The 20728-nt window shown below is 39.1% G+C and overlaps 1 protein-coding gene across 2 annotated transcripts in view; it reads right to left on the bottom strand.

Annotated features, from left to right (window-relative positions):
- Me3 (malic enzyme 3) overlaps positions 1 to 20728 on the bottom strand; it is a 194142-nt gene that overhangs the window by 106096 nt on the left and 67318 nt on the right. For both annotated transcript variants that reach the window (XM_076846550.2, XM_076846551.2), the window contains 2 exons: positions 3667 to 3800; positions 681 to 830 (listed from right to left, as the gene is read on the bottom strand). In XM_076846550.2, the coding sequence (XP_076702665.2) occupies positions 681 to 830; positions 3667 to 3800 (284 nt within the window). The remainder of the gene's footprint in view (positions 1 to 680; positions 831 to 3666; positions 3801 to 20728) is intronic.

The following is a 20728-nucleotide window of genomic DNA, read 5'->3' as shown; positions in this document are numbered from 1 at the left end:
TGAAGGAGACAAAGGACTCTCTCTATTGGGCAGAATCCCTTGTCAATTCTACTCAGTTCCTCTACTCTCCCATGCATTCTAGTCAGAGTCTGTGGATATGCTTGGATCACTGTAGACAAATGCTTTTTTGTCTCAATTCTTTGCATTCACCTTTCATGAGAGCACAAATTTAAAAAGCTGTCATAGACCCATTATTACCTGCTCCCCATAGAACACATCAACTGTAAACCCTGATTTAGAAATTCTATATAAATGTAAATTACACATCTATACATGGTACATTGTATGTTTACCTATCCTAACACAGTAATAATATTCTCTGGTAATATTCCATTACATATAACACTAATCATTAGTGCTAGAACTGTGTATTTCTATATCAGGCACTTGGCACTGAGGGCTCTTTGGAAAATCTTCTCACTTTTCCTATTAAAAAATTATATATGTGTGTGTATATGTATGTATGTGTATATATATATATATATATATATATATACACACACACACACACACACACACATGCATATATATATAAAATGAACTCAACAAGACAAAAAAGTGTCATCTTTAGAAAACCATCCCCAAATTCTTTAGCTCTGGAAGGAAATGCAATGCCAATATTTTTTTCTAATAACATGTCATTATTGCCCTCTGTGGAATAACCCCTCAGATCCGCTCACCGTGGCCGGCGGAAGGTCAGGCCATAGTGCTGACAGGCCAGCCCCACGGTAGGTGTGTATACGATAGGCATGAACTTCTCCACGTCAGATGTCAGCACTCGGTAGAACAACTTCTCATTCCGGTCTTGGAGCGTCATGAGAATGATGTACCTTGGAAAGGGAGAGAAGCAGCAAACTGAGCTTAGGATTACTGCAGGCCCTTGATATTGCTGCTATGGAAAGGGCTGAGGCCACTTGGATTGGTGTTTGGGTGTTGGGTCCAGGGTTTGGGTCTGGCTCAGCTGCAGTGGGACATTCAGGGACAAATTGTCCATCTCCCCTAAGCCTGGGACTTGACCTCTAAGAAATGTGGAGAACATGAGCTGCCTTCAGTTTTTTATCACTACACGCAGTGTAGGTACTGTTCAAAATAGATTTCATTAAAGCTTCCAGTCACTTGTGAGATTGGTACTATAATTCATGTTATTTTAGAGATAAAGAGATTAATGGACAGAGAAATTAACAACTTACCCAAGATTTCATGGCAGAGTAGGGATTTGAACCAAAGTAGTCTGATGCCAGAATATGTGCCCTCAACCAATGTGTGAGATAGTGATATTACTATATGGACATTGATGAGTGAAAATAGAACAAAAATACTCTGGAGGTCAGGTAGGCCCAGTAAAGTACTAGGCAGGAGTGCCATACAAACTGTCCTCTCCTACCACCTATGGCTATTTTCTGTCATGAGCAGAGTGCACAAACAGCTCAGTAGCAAGTCATCTCAAGAGGTATAATATGAAAATAATCTTTCTTTTACCTGTTCCCAGAAGCCTGAAATCACCAAGCTAGGAAAAAGAGCCTTTCACCCATACTCCTAAAAATGCAAAAACCCCTGGGAGAGAAAACTCAGGGGTTGAGGTTCACATTGAGGTCTGTCTGCTGAATCAGTCTTTCTGGACAACCACTTGGGACAGAAGATGGGGGTACTAGAGGCCCTTGAATGGAGTGGGCTGAGGGAGATGCCCTGGTAGGGAAGAGACCTGTGCTGTAGGGGAATGAACCCTGGACATGACATTGGCACTCTGGGTTTGACTTCTAACTCTCACTACTTACTAGCTGTGTGACTTTGAGGAACTGTCTTGTGACTTCCTGGAGCCTCAGCACCTTCTTCTGTATGAAAGACAGTGAACTCTGCATTCTGGACAATGTTTTTAGGAAGAGAAGACTTAACAGTAGGGATGGCCAGGATCTCAACTCATTGCCAGTGTAGAGGATTCCCATACCCAGTAGCCATCTAGGCACGTCTCTTCTCAATTCTACATTCTGCTCCTCTCACTCCCAAAGACAGCCAGTTATTAAACATTTACCAACCCATACTGCCCTTACCCAAAGGAAGCTGGGAAGCTTTCTTGGCATTTCTTAAAGTACCTGCTGAAATGAGGGAGTCCTGGGAATGAGTGGATCAAATAGTTAGCATAGCATTCACAGTGAGCCTTCTAGAGCTTGCAGGGGTGGGCACTCTCATTTCTCCTTGCGCCTCCAGTGCCTTCCTCGCAAATGAGTGAGACCTATCTAGCTGGAAAGAACCACGGAGGGAAGGACTTGGGGAGTTTAATTTTTAAAGTTCAATATCTTTAATAAAGAAAATCTCACTTTGGACTTATTTTAATTTTTATGAATTTAACAGAAGAGGGGAGGCTTAGATTGTTCAAAATTGGGGTATGTTTCATGTTATTAGTTGAATTTGTTATATAATTTTTTGGTTTGCTTTTCCAAGTGACATGGCTACTGAGTGGAATGATCAAGAAGGAGACAATATTTGGCCTGGGTTGCAGTAGGGCCTTAGAGTTAATATGAGTAAAATCCTTAGAATCTAGTACTTTGGGCATGGGGGTGAGCTGAGGCTTGCTTGTTCACTACCTCTCAGAAGCTATGGTTGATATGTGGAAAACATAGGGGGATAAGTGTAGGATGACTGTGAGGTGCTGCTGACCTCTGCTTTTGAGGGCGGCAATACCATTTGATCCAAAGTCTTGGTCATTTAGCTCTAAGGACATAGAGGGAAATTTTGTCTTCTTCCAACATTTCTTCTAGACCCCATAGCAATGTGACACATGCATTTAACAAACTCTCACACAGTAGTTACTATGTGTCAGGCACTACCCCAAGCACTTCACAAAGACTAACACATTTTAGCTTCATTTAAGCCCTACGAGTCATGTACCTTTGACATATTCATTGTATAGATGGAGAATGACCCAGAGAAGTGAGGTAACTTGTTATTAAGTGGTGAAATGTGGATTTGAACTCAGTTTAGAACTAGAGTCTAGTTTTATAGCCATTAGGTTCTGCTGTTCTTAGTTGGGCATAACAGAGAAGTTAAAAGTATAGATTCTGGATTCAGTCATCTGTGTACAAATCCTGGCTGTGCCTATTTGTAGTCACATGACCTGAGAGCTGACTATTTTTTTTAGTAAAGTTGCTAAACTGACCCAGGGTCTGTGTGTCTACCTTTCCACTGATGGAGATTCAGAGAGGAGGCAGGGTTAGTGACTGCTGCCTATCCAACTTCCAACACAGGACAAGGTGTCCCTGTCCATCTGCCTTATCCCCCACCACATTCCCTTTATTCCAGGAACCATACTGCATGTACCACTTTCTAACATGCCTCTTTATACATCTTCACCTCATTTCTTCCTTCTCAGTGAAATGCCCTTACTGAACCCCATTGCTGTTTGCTGAAGTCTTTGTGCTTCTTGGCTGACTCGTCTCTTGCCTTCCCAAAAGACCTCCCAGGTGCACTGGTTGAGTTCATATTCTCTTCTCTGTTCTCCAAGAACATGTTGGCTATGACTCTGTCATAATTCTCTCTCGGGGACACCATCACTCTAACGACAGGCTGGATCTGGGTCTCTCAGAGTTCTCAGCCTTTCCTAGCTGAAGAATATGCAAACAGCAGCTCAGCCCAATAATCAGATAGAGGGGACAGACTCCAGGCACTCACTTGTCCAGGTCACTCTGCTGCTTCTCATAGTATCTCATGATCCGGAGGAGCTGGACGTCCTGGCTCAGGAAGCAGGGGGGAATTAGGCCATGGATTCCTAGCTGCAGCCTTTCTTCAAGTGTAAAGGCCATCCCCTGGGAAGAAACACACACATAGATAAATGGGTGTGCAGGCAGCCGAGAACAGAGAGTCTAAAGTCAATGAGATTTAGTAGAAAGGGCCTCGTACTCAAATTGTACCTCTGCCCTTGAAGTAGGGGGCAATCTTGCACCAGATACTTTGAAGTTCCCTCACTAGACAAATGACAAAAATATCTACATCATCAGGTTTTTGTTTTGTTTAAAATTTGCTTTTTAGAAGTTTTAGATTTACAGAAAAACTGGGAAGATGAAACGGAGTTTGCATATACCCTCCTTACCCAGATTTCCAATTACTAACTTCTTAACATTTGTGTGATACATTCATTAGAATTAACAAACCAATAGTGACCCATTATTATAACTAAAGACCATAGTTTATTCCTTAGTTTTTAACCTAATGTTGTCTTTGTTTTATTTATTTATATTTTGTTGTTCTAGGATCTCACCCAGGAAACCACACTGCTTTTAGTTATCACCTTTTCTTTGTCTCTGACAGTATCTCAGATTTTCCTTATTTTTGGTGACTTTGATATTTTAGAGGAACATTGGTCAGGTGTTTTGTACAATGCCCCTATATGGGAATTTGTCTTATGATTTTCTCATGATTACAATGGAGATATGGGTTTTTCAAGGGAAGATCACAGAGGTAAAGTGCCATATTTGTGACATCAGATCAAGGGCACACACAATAAACATGATTTATCACTGTTGATTTGAGTCTTCACCAGCTGACCAAGTTAGTGCTTTGTCAAATTTCTCTACTGAAAGGTTACCACTGTTTTGGGATTATGCTGCAAAGGAAATTTGTCTCTGTCACCGTTTATTTATATTAGAATAGACTCATGAGTATTTATTTTATACTTTGGGTTATAATTCAATACTGCTTTATTTATTTTGATGCTTAGACTGTTTCAGCTTGGGCCAATGGGAGGCTTTTCAGTTGACTTCTGTGTCCCTTTGACATTTCCCATAATGTAGTATTTTGGTTTTTTTTTTTTGAACGACTCCTTACTTTCTGGCACTAAAGGTGCTCCAGATTCATCTGATGTATTGCCTGGACTTGTCCTAGCTTCAGCCATTTTTTCAAGAAGCCCTGATTCTTCTTGTGGCATGGTATTGGAAACCCAAATCTTGGTATTACATTTAGCACTATGCTCCTTACTCTGTGTTTCATTTTCTTTTCCCTCTTGACAGAGAGAACAAGGTGATATACTTGTGTCTGTCCAAACCTGGGCATATCTGTAGATGTTTTTGTATTCAACTATCTGAACCTACAATAAGTTTCAATCAGTTCATACTAATGTCTGCAACTCTTATCCATGACCACATGGCTCAAATCTGGCGTGATCTGTAAATTCTTACTCCAACAGCAAGAAGCTTGACTCTCAACATCTGCCATCTGTTTAATCAATTGCTCAGTTCCAGTATACACACCAGGATAGTGTCAAAACTGTTAACTGTGCCACGATGGAAGCAACTTTGTAAACTGGAGAACTTAGGCACAGTTTCTTTTGCCATCAGTCTTACAAACCCCACTATTTCCCAAGTTACTTTTTCCTTCCAACAACTTTACTGAGATTGTCATGTACATTTATAACACAGGCATGACAATTTTCTTGTCATATAGTCTGCATACATTCCTTGAATCCCCCAACCTATTAAAAGATTTTTAAAAAACAAATACATTAAGGCACTGTGCTGTAAAATTGTGTGGTTTCTGATAAATATATAATTTGTGCATCCACCACTAGAGTATCATGCAAAATCATTTCAGTGCACAAAAATCCCATAGGCTGTACTTATTGTTCCTTCTTCCCTCCCCTAAATCTCTGGCAACTACTGATCTTTTCTATATGTACAGTTTTGTCCTTTTAAAAATGTCATATAATTAGAATAATAGAATATGTAGCTTTTTCAGACTTGCTTCTTTCACTTGGAAATAGGCACTTAATGTTCATTCATGTATTTTCATGACTTGACAACTCATTTCTATTTCTAATCACTGAATAATATTCCATTTTATGTTTATACCATAATTTGTTTCTCCATTTACCTCAATGAAGGATATCTTGGTTGTTTCCAGTTTGGGGTGATTACAGATAAAGCTGTTATAAATATTCTGTGCATGTTTTTGTGTGGACATAGTTTGAAATCAATTGGGTAGATACATAGGATTGTGATTGCTAGATCATATGGTAATGTGATGTTTTTAGCTTTATATGAAATTCTTTTTTAAGGTAATGTTCACCATTTTTCATTTCTACCAGCAGTGAAAGAATTTCGACTGCTCACATCTTCTCCAGGAATTGATATTGTCATTTTGCTTTGTAAAAATTTTAGTCATTCTGATAGGTAGGTAGTGATATGTCATTATTGCTTCAATTTTCAATTCCCTATCAACATATGATATTAAGCATCGTTTCACATGCTTACTTCCTATCTATATTTTTTTTGGTGAGATATCTGTTCAGTTATTTTGCTCATTTTAAAATTTGTTTTTTTCTATGTAGTTGAATTTTAAGAGTTCTTTGATCTACGGTTTTTATAAATCATTATTCAGATTCTTATGGTCATTTTTTTTGCAGAATAGAAAAGCTGATCCTGAAATTCATACAGAAGAGAAAGCAGCCCTAAATAGCCAACACAAGTTTTAAAAAGATCTTGAAACTTACTACAAAGCCAAAGTAATCAAAACAGTGTGTATTGATTTGAGAACAGACATACAGATCAATGGTAAATTGATTTTTGACAAGGATATCAAGTCCATTCAGTGAGGCACGAAGAGACTTTTTAAGACATGGTGCAGAGATCACTGAATTTTCAAGTACAATGGAATAAAATTGAAGCCCAACTTGCTTTTTACACAGATATTAACTAAAAACGGGCAATGACAGAAATAGAAGATTGAAAACCAAAACTCTTAGAAAAACCATGGGCGTAGATCTTCATGAACTTAGATTTAGTAATCGATTCTTAGATATAACACCAAAAGCACTAGCAACAAAGAAAAATTAGATAAATTTGGTGTCAAAATGAAAAACTTCTGTACATCAAAGGACACCATCAAGAAAGTAAACAGATAATACAAAGAATGGGAAAAATATTTGAAAATTGTAAATCTGATAGTGTTTTAACATTGGGAATATATAAGAACTTATATAACACAACAGAAAGAAATACAACCCAATCCAACATGAGTAAATCTTAAGTAGACATTTCTCTAAACAAAATATACAAATGGCCAATAGCATATGAAAAAATGTTCAACATTATTAGTAGGGAAATACAAATTAAAATGACATGAGATATCATTTTACATTTTATTTTTTTGTTGTTCTAGGATCTCACCCAGGAAACCACACTACTTTTAGTTATCACCTTTTCTTAGTCTCTGACAGTATCTCAGATTTTCCTTATTTTTGATGACCTTGATAGTTTAGAGGAACAGTGGTCCTTCTAGGTTGGCTAGGATTTAAACACACACACACACACACACACACACACACACACACACACACACAACCAGCTAACAAGTGTTGGTGAAGATGTGGAGAAATTGAAAATCTCATATATTGCTAGTAGGAATGAAAAATGTTGCAGTCTCTATAGAAAATAATTTGTTTGTGCTTCAGAAAGATAGACATAGAACTAATATAAACCCATCAATTCCACTCCTCAATATATACCCAAGGAATGGAAGCAGGGACTTGAACAGATACATGTATGCCAATGAGCACTGCAACATTATTCACACCAAAAGCACTAGCAACAAAGCCAAAGGGTGGAATTGACCCAGTGTCTATTGACAAATGAATGGATGAACAAAATGTATAAGCATGCACTAAAAATTTATTCAGCCACAAAAAAGAATAAAATTCTGATACATGTTACCACATGGATGAATATTGAATGTTTTATGCTAAATTAAATAAGCAAGACACAAATACAAATACTGTATAATTCCACTTACATGAGATAGCTACACTAAGCAAATTCATAGAAAAGTAAATAGAGGTTACCAGGAGCTGAAGGGAGAGGGAATAAAAAGTTATTGCTTAATAGTTACAGAGTATCTGTTTAAGGTAAGAAAAAACTTTGGATGGATGGTGTTTATAGCTAGCTATACAACATTGTGAATATATGTAGCAATATTTGATTATATTTAAAATGGTTAAAATTGCAAATTTTGTTTTATATATTTTACCAAAACTTTGAAAAGTTGATAATGTAATTTACTCTAAACTATTGAATTATGCAACCTGAAATGGGAGAATTACATGGCACATACATTATATCTCAATAAAATCTTTCATTTAAAAGAGTTCTTTGCACATTTTGGATAGAAGCTTTTTATTGGATATGTGTTTTGTACATATTTGTTGCTGGTCTTTTAATTCTCTTAGCCATATCTTTCACAGAACAGCATTTTCTAGTTTGAACTATTGCAGAGAAAGATGGGGCATAAGAAGGATGTCTTAGAATCTGCTTCTTGGCCTGGTTCACAGGAGAATGTTTGAGGGTAGAAGTTGCAGGAACTGACCTTATATAGGATACTAGGAGACATAGGCACACAAGCTGTCACCAGATTATAAAGTGCAATGCTTGTTGAAAAACAGATCTTTTCTTGAAGAGCTCTGGGACCCCGGTGGAGAGAGGGCTGCCCTGGCACTGCTTAGAAACTTCTGGACCCTTCCTCACTCTTTCCTGGAAGGCCTGGCAATAGCAATAATAGTCAGTTTGGGATATGTTACATTATTAAAATTTTATGTTTTGCTAAAATATAAAAAACATACAATTTGCCATCTTAAGCATATAATTGTCATTAAATACATTTACAATGTTTCATGCTACCCATTACCATCGTCCATTTCCAAAGTAGCCAGCACTGAATGGCTCCGTGGGTGGTGGACATCAAAGAAGGGAGCCATATTTGCATGGGGGCATTATGTGGAGGGCTGAGAATTAATTAATTTTGTTTACTTGTGACTTCTTTATTCAAGATTGATGATACCAGGCAACTCTGGATAAGTCCTCTATTTGTAATGAATATCAATGATACAAAATTCTTCCTAAAAGAGAAGAAGGAAGTACATGTAATAAGAGAGACCTCAACTATGATGCTGGCAGTCTAGTTTCCCCCAGACTCTCTTGGGGAAAGGAAATTGCAAAGGTAGGGAACTCTGATGCTTCATTCCTCTGCTAGCCCAAATCTCATTTATAACTATTAGAAGTTCTTTTGTAGGGTGTTAGCAACCATAGAAAGATTAAAATACATATATCAATCATTCACACCTTAGAGTTGTTGCTAACATTGGCTCTAAGGAAGGAGCTCTCATGCATATCCAATTTCCATACTTCTATACTTCTCTTAAAACTGCCTCATGAGAGACGTGTTGCAACCTCCACTTCACAGATGAGAAGGCTAAGTAAGAGAGGTCTCTTAATGCTCCTGAGGTGCCATACCTACGAATTCATGCTCTAGTGCTTCCTAAACAGAATGCATCATATAATCAACAAGTATGTTTGGCATTATTTTTTTTTCTTATGATTTTCTTTGACTAGAGCTAATAGGAAGAACTAAGATTTGGTTACAGGTTGCATTCTTTCCACCATAGAATATCTTCCCAAGACCTTCAGGAAATGTTGAATGGAAGGGGTGGCAGGGAGGTATAGGAAAAAAGAAATAGGTAGTGGTTGGCAAAGAGAATGAAAGACTCCTTGGCTACTCCCAATTTCCTCTTTGTCTCCATTTTGTAATATGGGGATGTCTAATAATGGAATTCTCTTTTGCTTTTTAAAATTAATAATGATAACTTGACTTCTATAAATCTTGAATTGTTCCTCCTCCCAGAAGAACTGCTGGACCTGTATGAAAAATCTATGTTAAAATAGATCCTACTCAATTTGAAAGCATGATTCACAGAAACTTCCCAAATACTACACATACAAAGTTCTAAATTTTTTTTTCATCAAAGCCCAAAATCACCAGTTCATAATCCCCTGTGATGGCCACATCCTTTGTAAGCATGGAGCAACACTGAAGCTCCTGGATCCTTCTGCAGGAAACCACCTCACCCTGGAGACTGCGCACTTTCACCAAATGCCATTATAGGTATAGACTGTGCACTGTCCTGGTAAAAACTGCCATCACCTCTCCTTGGCCCCAGGGAGCCCAGACATTTAATTATGACATCATCTTTGTTAATGACCACTGTGGTTTTAATAACAGTCAGCTTCTCTCTGCAAGGCTAAGTGTTTCTCTTGGCTAGTGTCCACTAATTTCTTTTGTACTTGAGGAAAAAGAATGACTGTTTAGCAACTGGTAATTTCAGGGATTTAAATAAAATATATTCAGAAGCTTCTTTTCATCCTGAAGGAAATGTTAAGGCAACTTCAGATTTACAAATTTGTAAAGCAGAAATGCAGGCAGTTTAAGGGCATCATGCCTCAAAAAGAGGATAGGCCCTTTTAAGACCATTCAGTAAGGCAGAGAGGAAAGGTATGAGAACTTTTATTTATTTTTTAAAAATATTTACTTTTTTAGTTATAGTTATATATTATAGATATTATATAGTTATTTGATGTGGTGCTGAGGATTGAACCCTGTGCCTCATGCATGCTAGGCAAGCACTCTATCTCTGAGCCACAACCCCAACCTGAGAATTTGTATTTATCTACAGAAGAAGTACATTTTGCTAATTGGCACTTGGGCTTTTGGTCTATATGTCAAAGAATCACAATTCCCATGAGGTATACCAGGGGTCCTGAGGCAAGGGTAGGGATGGTACAATATGAAGAAATCAACTTACTCATTCTTACTACTTTGAGAAATTAGTTTCTGTGTGCATCATAAAGAAAATTGCAGATTATATTATCTAGTTTTAACAGAACCCTTGAAATAGGACGAGTGGCTTTTGAAACATGGCTGACTCCCATAATTAAATTTAAACATCATGTCCTTGTGGAATTTAACTAGGACCTACTGGCAGGGGCTTACCAGTTGGTACTAGTATGAAACATTTCAGATGTTACAGAGCTACTGCTCTGACCACTCCCTGTAGCAGAGTGTGCCTCTCCACCTGCTCTGACTTCTGCCAGGGAACCATTGGATGCTCCAGGATCCAATAACCAATGAATTAACTTCTAGCGAAGTGGGGAGCATCAAGACCCCACTTTAGCACTCAAGGCCTATGGCAATTCCAGCTGATCAGTGCCTAAGCCATGCCAGGTTTAGTCTTATCACCCCTGATTTTACCTATTTTGTCACCTTCCCCCAGCCCAACCACCGAACTTTTCCTGTGGGCCAATCTGCCCCAGTTCCCAGGAAAAAAACTTCCTGGCATCAGAGAGAGGATATTTGAATGGATCCCACCATTCATGGTAGGGTTCAAAGACAGCAAGCCTATTAATTGTGCCCCTATCCTAGCCTCCTCTAGTTCTGGGATGCAGGCTTCCCAGTGCTCTTGTTCCAATGGCTGAGCTTTTTCTAAACTCAGTATAACCATCCTGCTTAGTGATGTGCCTAGGGTCTCTGGACCTAAGGCCCTGCTGTGTACCTGAAGATCTCTTCTCATTTACTCCATAAGCATTCATGAGCTCCTACTTTATGCCAGGCATGCCATGTTAGGCTGGGGAATCACAAAAGAATATGTGGATTAACATGGAAGAGAAGTGAAGGCCACTTCTCCCACCTGGAAAACAGAGTGCTGCCTGTTTCATGTATTGGGGGATTAAATGAAAAAATAATAATGCATGTGAAATGCTTAGCACAGATCTGTCATATAGGAAATGCTAATGCTCAATGAACATCAGCTGTTCTTCTTATTCTTATTGTCATTTTGTTTAAGGGAAGGTGGCACAAGAGAGCTTATTAACAGATGCTAGAGAAGAGCCTTGCAGGGCAGTTTAAAGCTAGTCTGGCAAAAAGACTGGAAGATAGGAGCTGATGTGATGTGGCCCACAACTGCTTGTCTGTGGGCTCAGGCCAGGTTCTGCAGCTCCGTGCCTTCTCCCCGCCTAGCCACACTCATTCTGGCTGTCATGCTTGGCTCACACCAGTGCCCTATCCACCATGCTCTGACTGTTTCCCTGCTGTGACTTCCAATCCCTGCTCTGGAAGGCCTCTCTGCCACTCCATCTCACATAGCAACCAATGTCATATAGTTAAGCACATGCAATGTGTTTTCTGTTTGATTCCTGAGCATTAATTACTAGATAATAAGCTCAAGGTGGTGAGGAAGCAGATGTGTTGAGAAACTAACACAAGGTTTTAGCACAATAATGTCACTATTTGTAAGAACAGCAATGATTCCCCTTTATGGGTCACCTATGAGGTTGGGTCAGGCACTGAGATATGGATACTTTATACTTGACATCTTATCTAATCTTCACAGTGACCCTGACAGGATGGTATTGTGATTATTATTCCATTTCATACATTAGGAAACTAAGGCTAGAGGGGTAATGAACTTGCCTGAGGTCATACAGCAAGTCAGTAGAAAACCAAGTAGAACCAAGGCCCAGATGTTTTCCAAGTTAACGCTTTTCCTTTGAGCTAACCAACAACTCCTGAGACTGGACAGACATAAAAAGTTGTTGACTGAGTTGGCTTTTTTTTTTTTTTTAAAAAAAATCAGGGATGTGATTATTCTGTTTCTACATGTTGAACTAGATCCTAATAATTTCAGCTCTTGTTGAGTGTTCCTCTGTATTTGCATTAGGCCACTCAGTCCATTTGCAAACAGGTGTGCCTCTACCTCCAATTTAATGCACATGGCCCATAGCACACACATAGCTGTATTTCCTCTCACCAGCATCATTACTGGAAGGAAGGATTAGCAGTTTTTGTTCCACACATCATTACGTCATACTCTGTGTCAATGGCTTAAGTGATAACCAGTTTCCTCATCAATCAACCGTAACAGTGTAGAGAGAAGCCATTAGTGGGATAGAGCTGTGGGCAACCAGTACTGAAGCTCTACAGTTAAAGATGATTAGCTGCTAAGGGACTGGAAGGCATTTTCTCCTCCTTTTGCATATTATTTATTGACTTTATTTTTGGAGTTTAAAGAGCTAGGGTGATGTGATTTCTGGATGGAGACAGGAAGTGGGATTACTGAAACTGCTGTTCTTTCTCTTTCTCTGAATCCCAGGTTTATGAAGGCCCTGGACACACTCCTGGAATGAATATATGGTGGTCTCAGAAACACAAGTATTGGGAAGACTCTGCCAGCAGAGACCTGAGAATAGCTTTCCTCCCAGACAGACTTCTGCAATCAGGTGCAAAATCACAGATCCAGAAACACATTGTAAATTCCACAGAGGAGACTCTATTCATTACACAAGGCCCAACCCAATCTTGGGCTCAAAGTCTAGGCTCTGGTGCCATGGGCTGCATGTGTGTGGAGCCTGCCTGTGACCTTCCAGATATGATATACACAGAAATTCACTTCTTATTGGGAGAAACATTTTTATTTTCTGTCTGAGGAGTTAGAGCCAGGAGGTAGTGGTACTGCGTTCACACAGGCAGGATGGGGAAAGGGAAGAGAACCGAAGACAAAGATTCTACATTTGATTCTTCATGGGCTGTATGATTCTGGAGAAATTACCTCACCTCTCTGAGAGTACTGTCTTCACTGGGTTGCTGTATCAAATGGAAACATGGATGTTAAAATCTCCCTGTACATTCAAAGATGTAGTTAAAAAAAAAAAAACCCAAAAACTATCTTTCAAAGGCTGTGACTATCAGTTTCAGATTGCTCTAGGTTAAGGACTATAAGAAATTAGCATAATTGACAAAATACTTGATGGTATTTATTTCCTTTCTTGTCCATTTTCCCTGCTAAAACAGTATCTTCCTTGAGGACAGAGGTAGTATCAATGAACCGTGTTACAGTAACTGGTTCAGGGTAAGCATTCAATAAACACACATGTTGCCAGGGGAGTGAATTCATTCATCCATTTAACAAAAATTATTCAAAGTCTCCTATGTGCTAGATGGGGAACCTAAGAAAAGACATGGAAAGTTCCAGCTCTCTGGAGGCCCCAGATGAACCACTCCCATGGCAAGCTAATAGCAACCTGCCCTCGGTACTTTATGTACACTTTGTCTGCTCAGTGCTGAAGAAAACGTTCTGTATTTGCTCTGTACCATGAAGCAAACACTGGTCACATCTAGATATTGAGTATTTGTAATGTAGCCAGTATAACTGAGAAACCGAACTTTTTATTTTCTTTCATTTTAGTTAATTTAAATATAAAGAACACATACTATCCTGGATAGTGCAGATTGTTGCCACTTTGGGGCTCATTCCCAGCATGGCCTGAGGGAAAGTGTAGGAACCAGGAATCAGAACCTTGACCTTGGTTCCTGCCTGCGGCCCACATAACAGGGCCACCTTGATTTACCTTGATGCAGAGAATGATGATTTGTTTTATGGAGCAGGCCGCGGAGAGCTGGAGAAATAAGGGCTAGAGATGAACTTAATGATAGGCATAAGCCCTGAGAACATGCAGCTGCACCTGGGTGGCAGCAGGCAGGAGAGACCTTCCAAGGAGTTTGGGATTCTTGTCTAGAAGCCATAGAAGGAAAATGATGGGAGGCTGTGGGGAAGCTTCTGAAGCACAGCTTTCACTGTGAGTGATTTAAAATTAAGGAGGGGGAAAATTTTTTGAAAGAATAGCTAAATGCAAAAATAGATGCAATTAAAACCTATGAGGAGGAAGGAGGAGCCAGAAATTCCTGTGAAGGATGGAACAAGAATTTGCTTTATTTAGTGTGATAACCAAGGTAGACCATCAGGTACTTGAAAGCAGCTTCAAAGATTGGACATCAGTCTTGGAAATCAGAGAACCTTATAACTTTATAAATTCCTTTAGATGATTCTGATACTGATACTGTTTAGATTTGGGACTAGCTGGGCTGGATTTTTTTTTTTAAACCTGATTTAATCTTATTATGCTCAGAGTCTAATTTTGCCATGTTTCCCTCAAATTGGCAACCAAATCTCCAGGATTCCTGTCTTGGCGGAACCGAGGATGGAATGCTTTTTACCCCACCACTTTTTGGACAGGATTGTTCCCTCCCCTGCTCCCACTCAATGGAGACATCTGTGCTTCAGGACTCAGATGAAAAGCTTCAATAATCACGTGGAGAAAGAAGGGGAGAATAAGAATCAGCCTGGAAGAGAGAAGAATTTGCTTCTTAAATACTTGGCAATGCTAGGATTTTGCCTTACCCAACAAGGAAACAGACAATTCTGGCTTCATTTTAATCCAAAGAGATTGCACACCTGGGGGATCAGTAAAGCAATGCTGAGGGGGACTCCAGGGCCATATGTACAACCCTGCTCGAGTCCTCGCAGTACCCTCCTTAGTCAGAATGAGAAGACTGCCAATCCTGGTTTTGTATTTCTGGTGGCTCAGGCTGCTCTTCTGACCAAATGTCTTCCTCTCCCAGCAGAGAGGAGAGGGCTGGGTACTTTGCTAGATTCCAGGGCTGCCACTGTTTTCTCCAGACAGCTCCTAAAACCTCACTCAGCAAAATACTGGTATTAACAAGGTTGTGCCTCATGCAGCATATAAATCAAAGTGAATTTCCCATTGGTGGGAAAATGCAAATAATTATAATTTTTAAAAAGTGGTGGACAATTTTTTGCATTCCACATTATTTACTCACGTGTTTCGTAAAAATAAAATTCATTACACAAATGGCTACGTGCCTTGCCCAGTATCTTTGCCAATGATAAAAATACCTTGCATATTTTTGCTGCTTTATTATTTCTAAAATGCTCTTATATATGGCTTATGTCATTTGATTCTAGACAGAGCAGGTGTTATTGTCCTCATTTAAAGAAGAGGTAATTGAAATTTGGATGTGTCAATGACATGCCAAGGGCAAGTGGCTAATAAACGCCATTCAAACACATGTGAGAATAGTGGCTATTGAAATTGTTTTCTTTTGCCTTTGGAAGACTAGTTTATGCAAAATTGTTGAATAAGAATCAGCATGGAAGAGAGAAGAATTTGCTTCTTAAATACTTGGCAATACTAGGATTTTGTCCTTACCCAACAAGGAAACAGAGGTGGATAGTTGGAAAGATTATGAATCACTCTCCTGGCAAATTTCCCTGTGACAGTCTAAATGCTTCGTGACCCTCTAGTCCCAAGAGACTATTATTTAAAATTTAGATAATATTGTTCTTGGCACCCTGCTGGCCCTTTGACTCAGCTGAACCTCAACAGGGTAACAGCAGAGGAAGGTTATGGACAGGGGAGCAGCGGAGAACAAGGGAGGCAGCTTCCTTCCTCCAACATCACAACTGCACTTTGATGGGCCAGCCCGGGAGGATTAGGTCAAAAAGTGAACTACCACCAGAAGGAATAAAACAAACAGACATGCTTTGGGAGGGTCTCAGAATAGGATTTGTACATGTAAGCCTGGTGCGTGCAGATGAGTGGGTGGGGTGCCAGAACAGGATGTAAGATGGCCAAGGGCAAGCTCGTCTGACAGGGTGATTGTCCACAGATGCCGTTGCACTCTCCCAGCCTGAATGTTGACCAAATCCTTGCTTTCCTGGGCCTTGACTCTGTCAACTCTGTCACCTTACCAGATGAACCAGGAAGGTCATTTTATGTGGCAATAGATGGCCACTGTGGCACACAGATGAGAGTGACTAGTCTTTCTTTCTGTCTTGACACCAGGAGGCAGGATTCTAAGGTCTAAAGTCAATTTTGGACTTGGCTTGTTACAGTTGTTTCCATCAAAAAAAAAATTTTTTTTTAATTTGTTCTTTTTAGATATACATGACAAGAGAGTTGTTTCCATTTCACTGCCTTGTTAGGGTCTACAAAACAATTTTATTTCCTATGATAGTGGTTTCCAAACTTTGCTACCCATTAGAATCCCTGCCCTATAAGGTAGGCTGTGAAAACATTATCCTCATTTTGCAGATCAGAAAAACAGAGGCTAAGAGAATTTTTAAAATTTGCCTAAGATCATGGCCCTAGCAAAGTGAGAAATGAGACTTGAATCTTGAGTTCCATTTCACTGTGCTGGTTCATTAAATCATTGATGTAATCACTCATTTAATGAGTATATTTTGAGAGCAGTCCATCTAGCAAGCACTGGGCATAAAATGAAAGACAAAATATATTTGGTTCCTACCTCCATAGAGTTTTAGTCTGCCAACTGTTAATTCAAACCAACGTTCTTTACATATCTTCATATTTAAGAATTAATTTGACACTATTGGCCTGGCAGGTTGGCGTGCTCAGCAGATTTGCACAAATAAATTTTTTGTTTACTTATCTGTTTGTTTGGAGCTCAGGTGTGCAGGGACATGCCCATGAGGGGCAGTAGACCACAGAGAAGGGAGAATAGGCCTTGAAATTGGTCCTGATATTCAAATTGTGACTTAGGCCCACCAGCTGTGGGATCACGAACAACTCTCTTTAGCTTCTTTGATCCTCAATTTCATCAGGTATAGAAATGAGATAGTAATATCTAGTTCAAAATTTGTCCTGAGGACTGGCCGAGTTCCCTCTGTGTGATGTGCCTGGTTAGTGGCCCACATGCCCAAAGCACCCAATAAACACAGCTCTGACTGGCCCTGACTACATGCTGAGCACTGGGCAGAACACACAAATTGAAGCCTCAGGTTTCAGGATGCCTCTTCCTCTTGATTCTTCCCTCTCCAACCTCTATCTTCAGTCTGTTCTCAGAATTGGAATACCATTTCTTTGGAATTTAAAGTTGGGTGCTTGATTACTGGTGATGGTGACCTGTTGCAGATCTATAATTAATGAGAGAAACTCGAAGGAGACTGAACTAAAAATTGAAAGTTCAAGAATGCATTTAAATGACATTTCCATTTAAATTAGATTTATGTTAGAAAAGGGAAGGAAAATGTGGAGTTTCAAATCATGTGAATTGTTTTTATTACCAGTTCTTGGTTTATATAATCAAAATTGAATTGTTTTTCAAATTCCTTCCTGAGATGAGGAGATAAAATTTAATCCTTGCACTTAATACATTTGAGTGTCTTTTAAAAAAGTTTCTCATTTTATGAACATGATTAACCCTGGGACCTGTATGCTTAGGGACTATCTGCATTTAGTTAAATCATTTTTTTTTCCATACTTGATTTCCAGGAAAATTACTGGAATCCCTGCAAGTGTGCTCTGCTGTTCTAGATTGGCATTGTCTACTCTGAAGAAAGCCATGTCGATATTCTCAGAGACTTGCAGGGTGATCTGTCTTCCAAAACAGACACATAGACATCAGCTAAAAAACCTCTGCATAGCAAAGGAAACAATAGAAAGATGATATAGAGAATGAATGAAAATAAACAAGATGTGTAAGGAGCTCAACTCAATGACAAAAAAAAAGCGAAAATACTGATAACTTGATTTAAAAATGGGTTAAGAAATTGAACAGGCATTTTCCCAAAGACACATGAATGTCCAACAGACATATGAAAAGATAATATCATTAATCATCAGGGAAACACAGATAAAAACTACAATGAGATATTACCTTACACCTATCAGAATGGCTATTATAAAAAACAAAAAACAAAAAACAAATGCTGTCCAGGATGTGGAAAAACTGGAACCCTGTATCCTGTTGGTGGAAATGTAAAATGGAGCTGTCACTATGGAAAACACTATAGAGCTTCCTCAAAAAATTAAAAACAAAACTATCACATGATCCAGGAATCCAAATCCCACTTCCAGTTATTTGCCAAAGAGTTGAATTAAGATCTCAAAGAAATATGAGCATTTCATGTTCACTGCAGCATTATTCACAACAGCCAAGAGATGGAAACAATTTAAATGTCCCCTGCAAATGAATGGATTAAATAATGCAGCATGTATATACAATTGAATGTCATTCAGCCTTAAAAATGAAGGAAATCCTATGATATGGAACAATATGGATGAGCCCTGAGGACATTATGCTCAACAAAATGAGTCAGTAACCGAAACATAAATATAGGCATGGAATACTTGAAGGATCTCATGTAGTCAAGCTTATAGAAGCAAAGAATAGAATGGTGGTTGTCAGGGACTGCAGAAAAGGTAAAATGAGGAGTTGCTAATCAATAGGTATAAAATTTCAGTTACACACTACGAAAAATTCTAGAGATATGCCATACAATATAGTGTCTATAATAAAATCTGGCATTGTACACTTGAAATTTGCTAAGAGAGTAGATCTCATGTTGAGTGTTCTTTCAATAATAATAACAATAATAATAATAATAAAAATTCTGTGATGAAGGCTAATAAAATATATTTAGATAAAATAACAATAACGACAAAGTTAATTAGGCCAAGTGGTTGGGGGGGGGGGTCCAGCAGAGAAACTTTCTTTCCTTTCTTTTTTTTAAAAAAAATTTATTTTTTAATTTAATTTTGTATTTTTATTTAATTATTTTTTAAAAAAAATATTTATTTTTTAATTGTAATTGAACACAACACCTTTATTTTAGTTATTTATATGTGGTGCTGAGGATTGAACCCAGGGCCTCACACGTGTGCTAGGCAAGTACTCTCCTGCTGAGTCACAACCCCAGTCCCTAGCAGAGAAACTTTCCAGCTGGAGAAGAGACACCTTGCTTAAAGCTTTGGAAAAAGGAAGGAGCACAGACCAAACCGAGAGGTGCAATGTGAGTGCAAACTTTCTGAGGATTGAGGCTTGAAACTTCAGAGAAATGGGAAGTCTCTGAAAGTTTTAAACAGAAAATGCCTAATTAACTTTAGTTGCAGTAAAAGAATTTTTGGAGGAGCCTAAGAATGTGCTGATAAGTTAGGAGTTCCTTTCAATAGCCCAGGTGAGGGGTAATAGCAGCTTGCGCTAGGATGGCAGAACACAGATGGAGAGAAATAGGATAAGGGATGTATGGAGATATAAAATCACAGGATCTGGTGACAGATAAGACTTGGGGTTGAATGAGTCAAGGATTGCTGCCATCATAATTGGATGGATGGTGGTGGCATTCACTGAGATGGGACACTAATGATAAGAACTGGGATTATTTTGGGAGGGAGTAGAAGGAAAGAAACTTACCTCAAATTTTACTTTATATACATTGAGCTTGCCTTTGAGACATCAATTTGAAATTCCACTTAGGTAGTAGACATCTATATGTCTGAATCTTAGGGTTAGAGAAATAATTTGATAATTGTTAGCAAAGGAATGGCCATTGAAATCATAGTGGGGACATATTACTCCTTGGGGGGAGCTTAGAGTGAGCACTGAGCCCAAGTCTGAACTTTGAGAAACCCAGCATTTCAAGGTTAGACAGGCTGGTGAAGGAGACTGAGATGAAACAGCCACAAGGCAGACCCATAAGAAGGGTTGTCACCAGGTGATAAAAGAAGATAGTGTTTCAGGAAGGGAGTAGTGGATAACCCTGCTGAATTTCTCTGGAAGATCAGGATAACATGAGAACTGAAAACTTTCTATTTGGATTTAGCAAAATGAAGGTACCAGGAAAAGACGATGCAGTTATACCAGAGTGATTTGAAGAAAGAGCAGAAGTTGAGGAAATAGAAATAGAAAATGCACATAAGTCAAGAAGTCTGGTTACTAAAGTTGAGTAGGTTAAGGTGGAGAGAACTAAGCTGGTTTAAATGCTAATAGGATGTGTCCTCAAGAGGGGAAGACACGGTGGCACATGCCTGTAATCCCAGTGGCTCAGGAGGATGAGGCAAGAGGATTGAGAGTTCAAAGCCAGCCTCAGCAAAAAGAAAGGTGCTAAGCAACTCAGGGAGACCCTGTCTCTAAATAAAATACAAAATAGGGCTTGGGATATGGCTCAGTGGTCGAGTGCCCCTGAGTTCAGTCCCTGGTATCCCCCAACCTCTCAAGAAATGAGGGAAACACAGGGGCAAAAAGTTTAGGGTACTGTTAGGAA

The sequence above is a fragment of the Callospermophilus lateralis genome, chromosome 2 (assembly GCF_048772815.1).
Source record: "Callospermophilus lateralis isolate mCalLat2 chromosome 2, mCalLat2.hap1, whole genome shotgun sequence".
Lineage (NCBI taxonomy): Eukaryota > Metazoa > Chordata > Mammalia > Rodentia > Sciuridae > Callospermophilus > Callospermophilus lateralis.
This window is presented reverse-complemented; position numbering and strand designations above follow the sequence as displayed.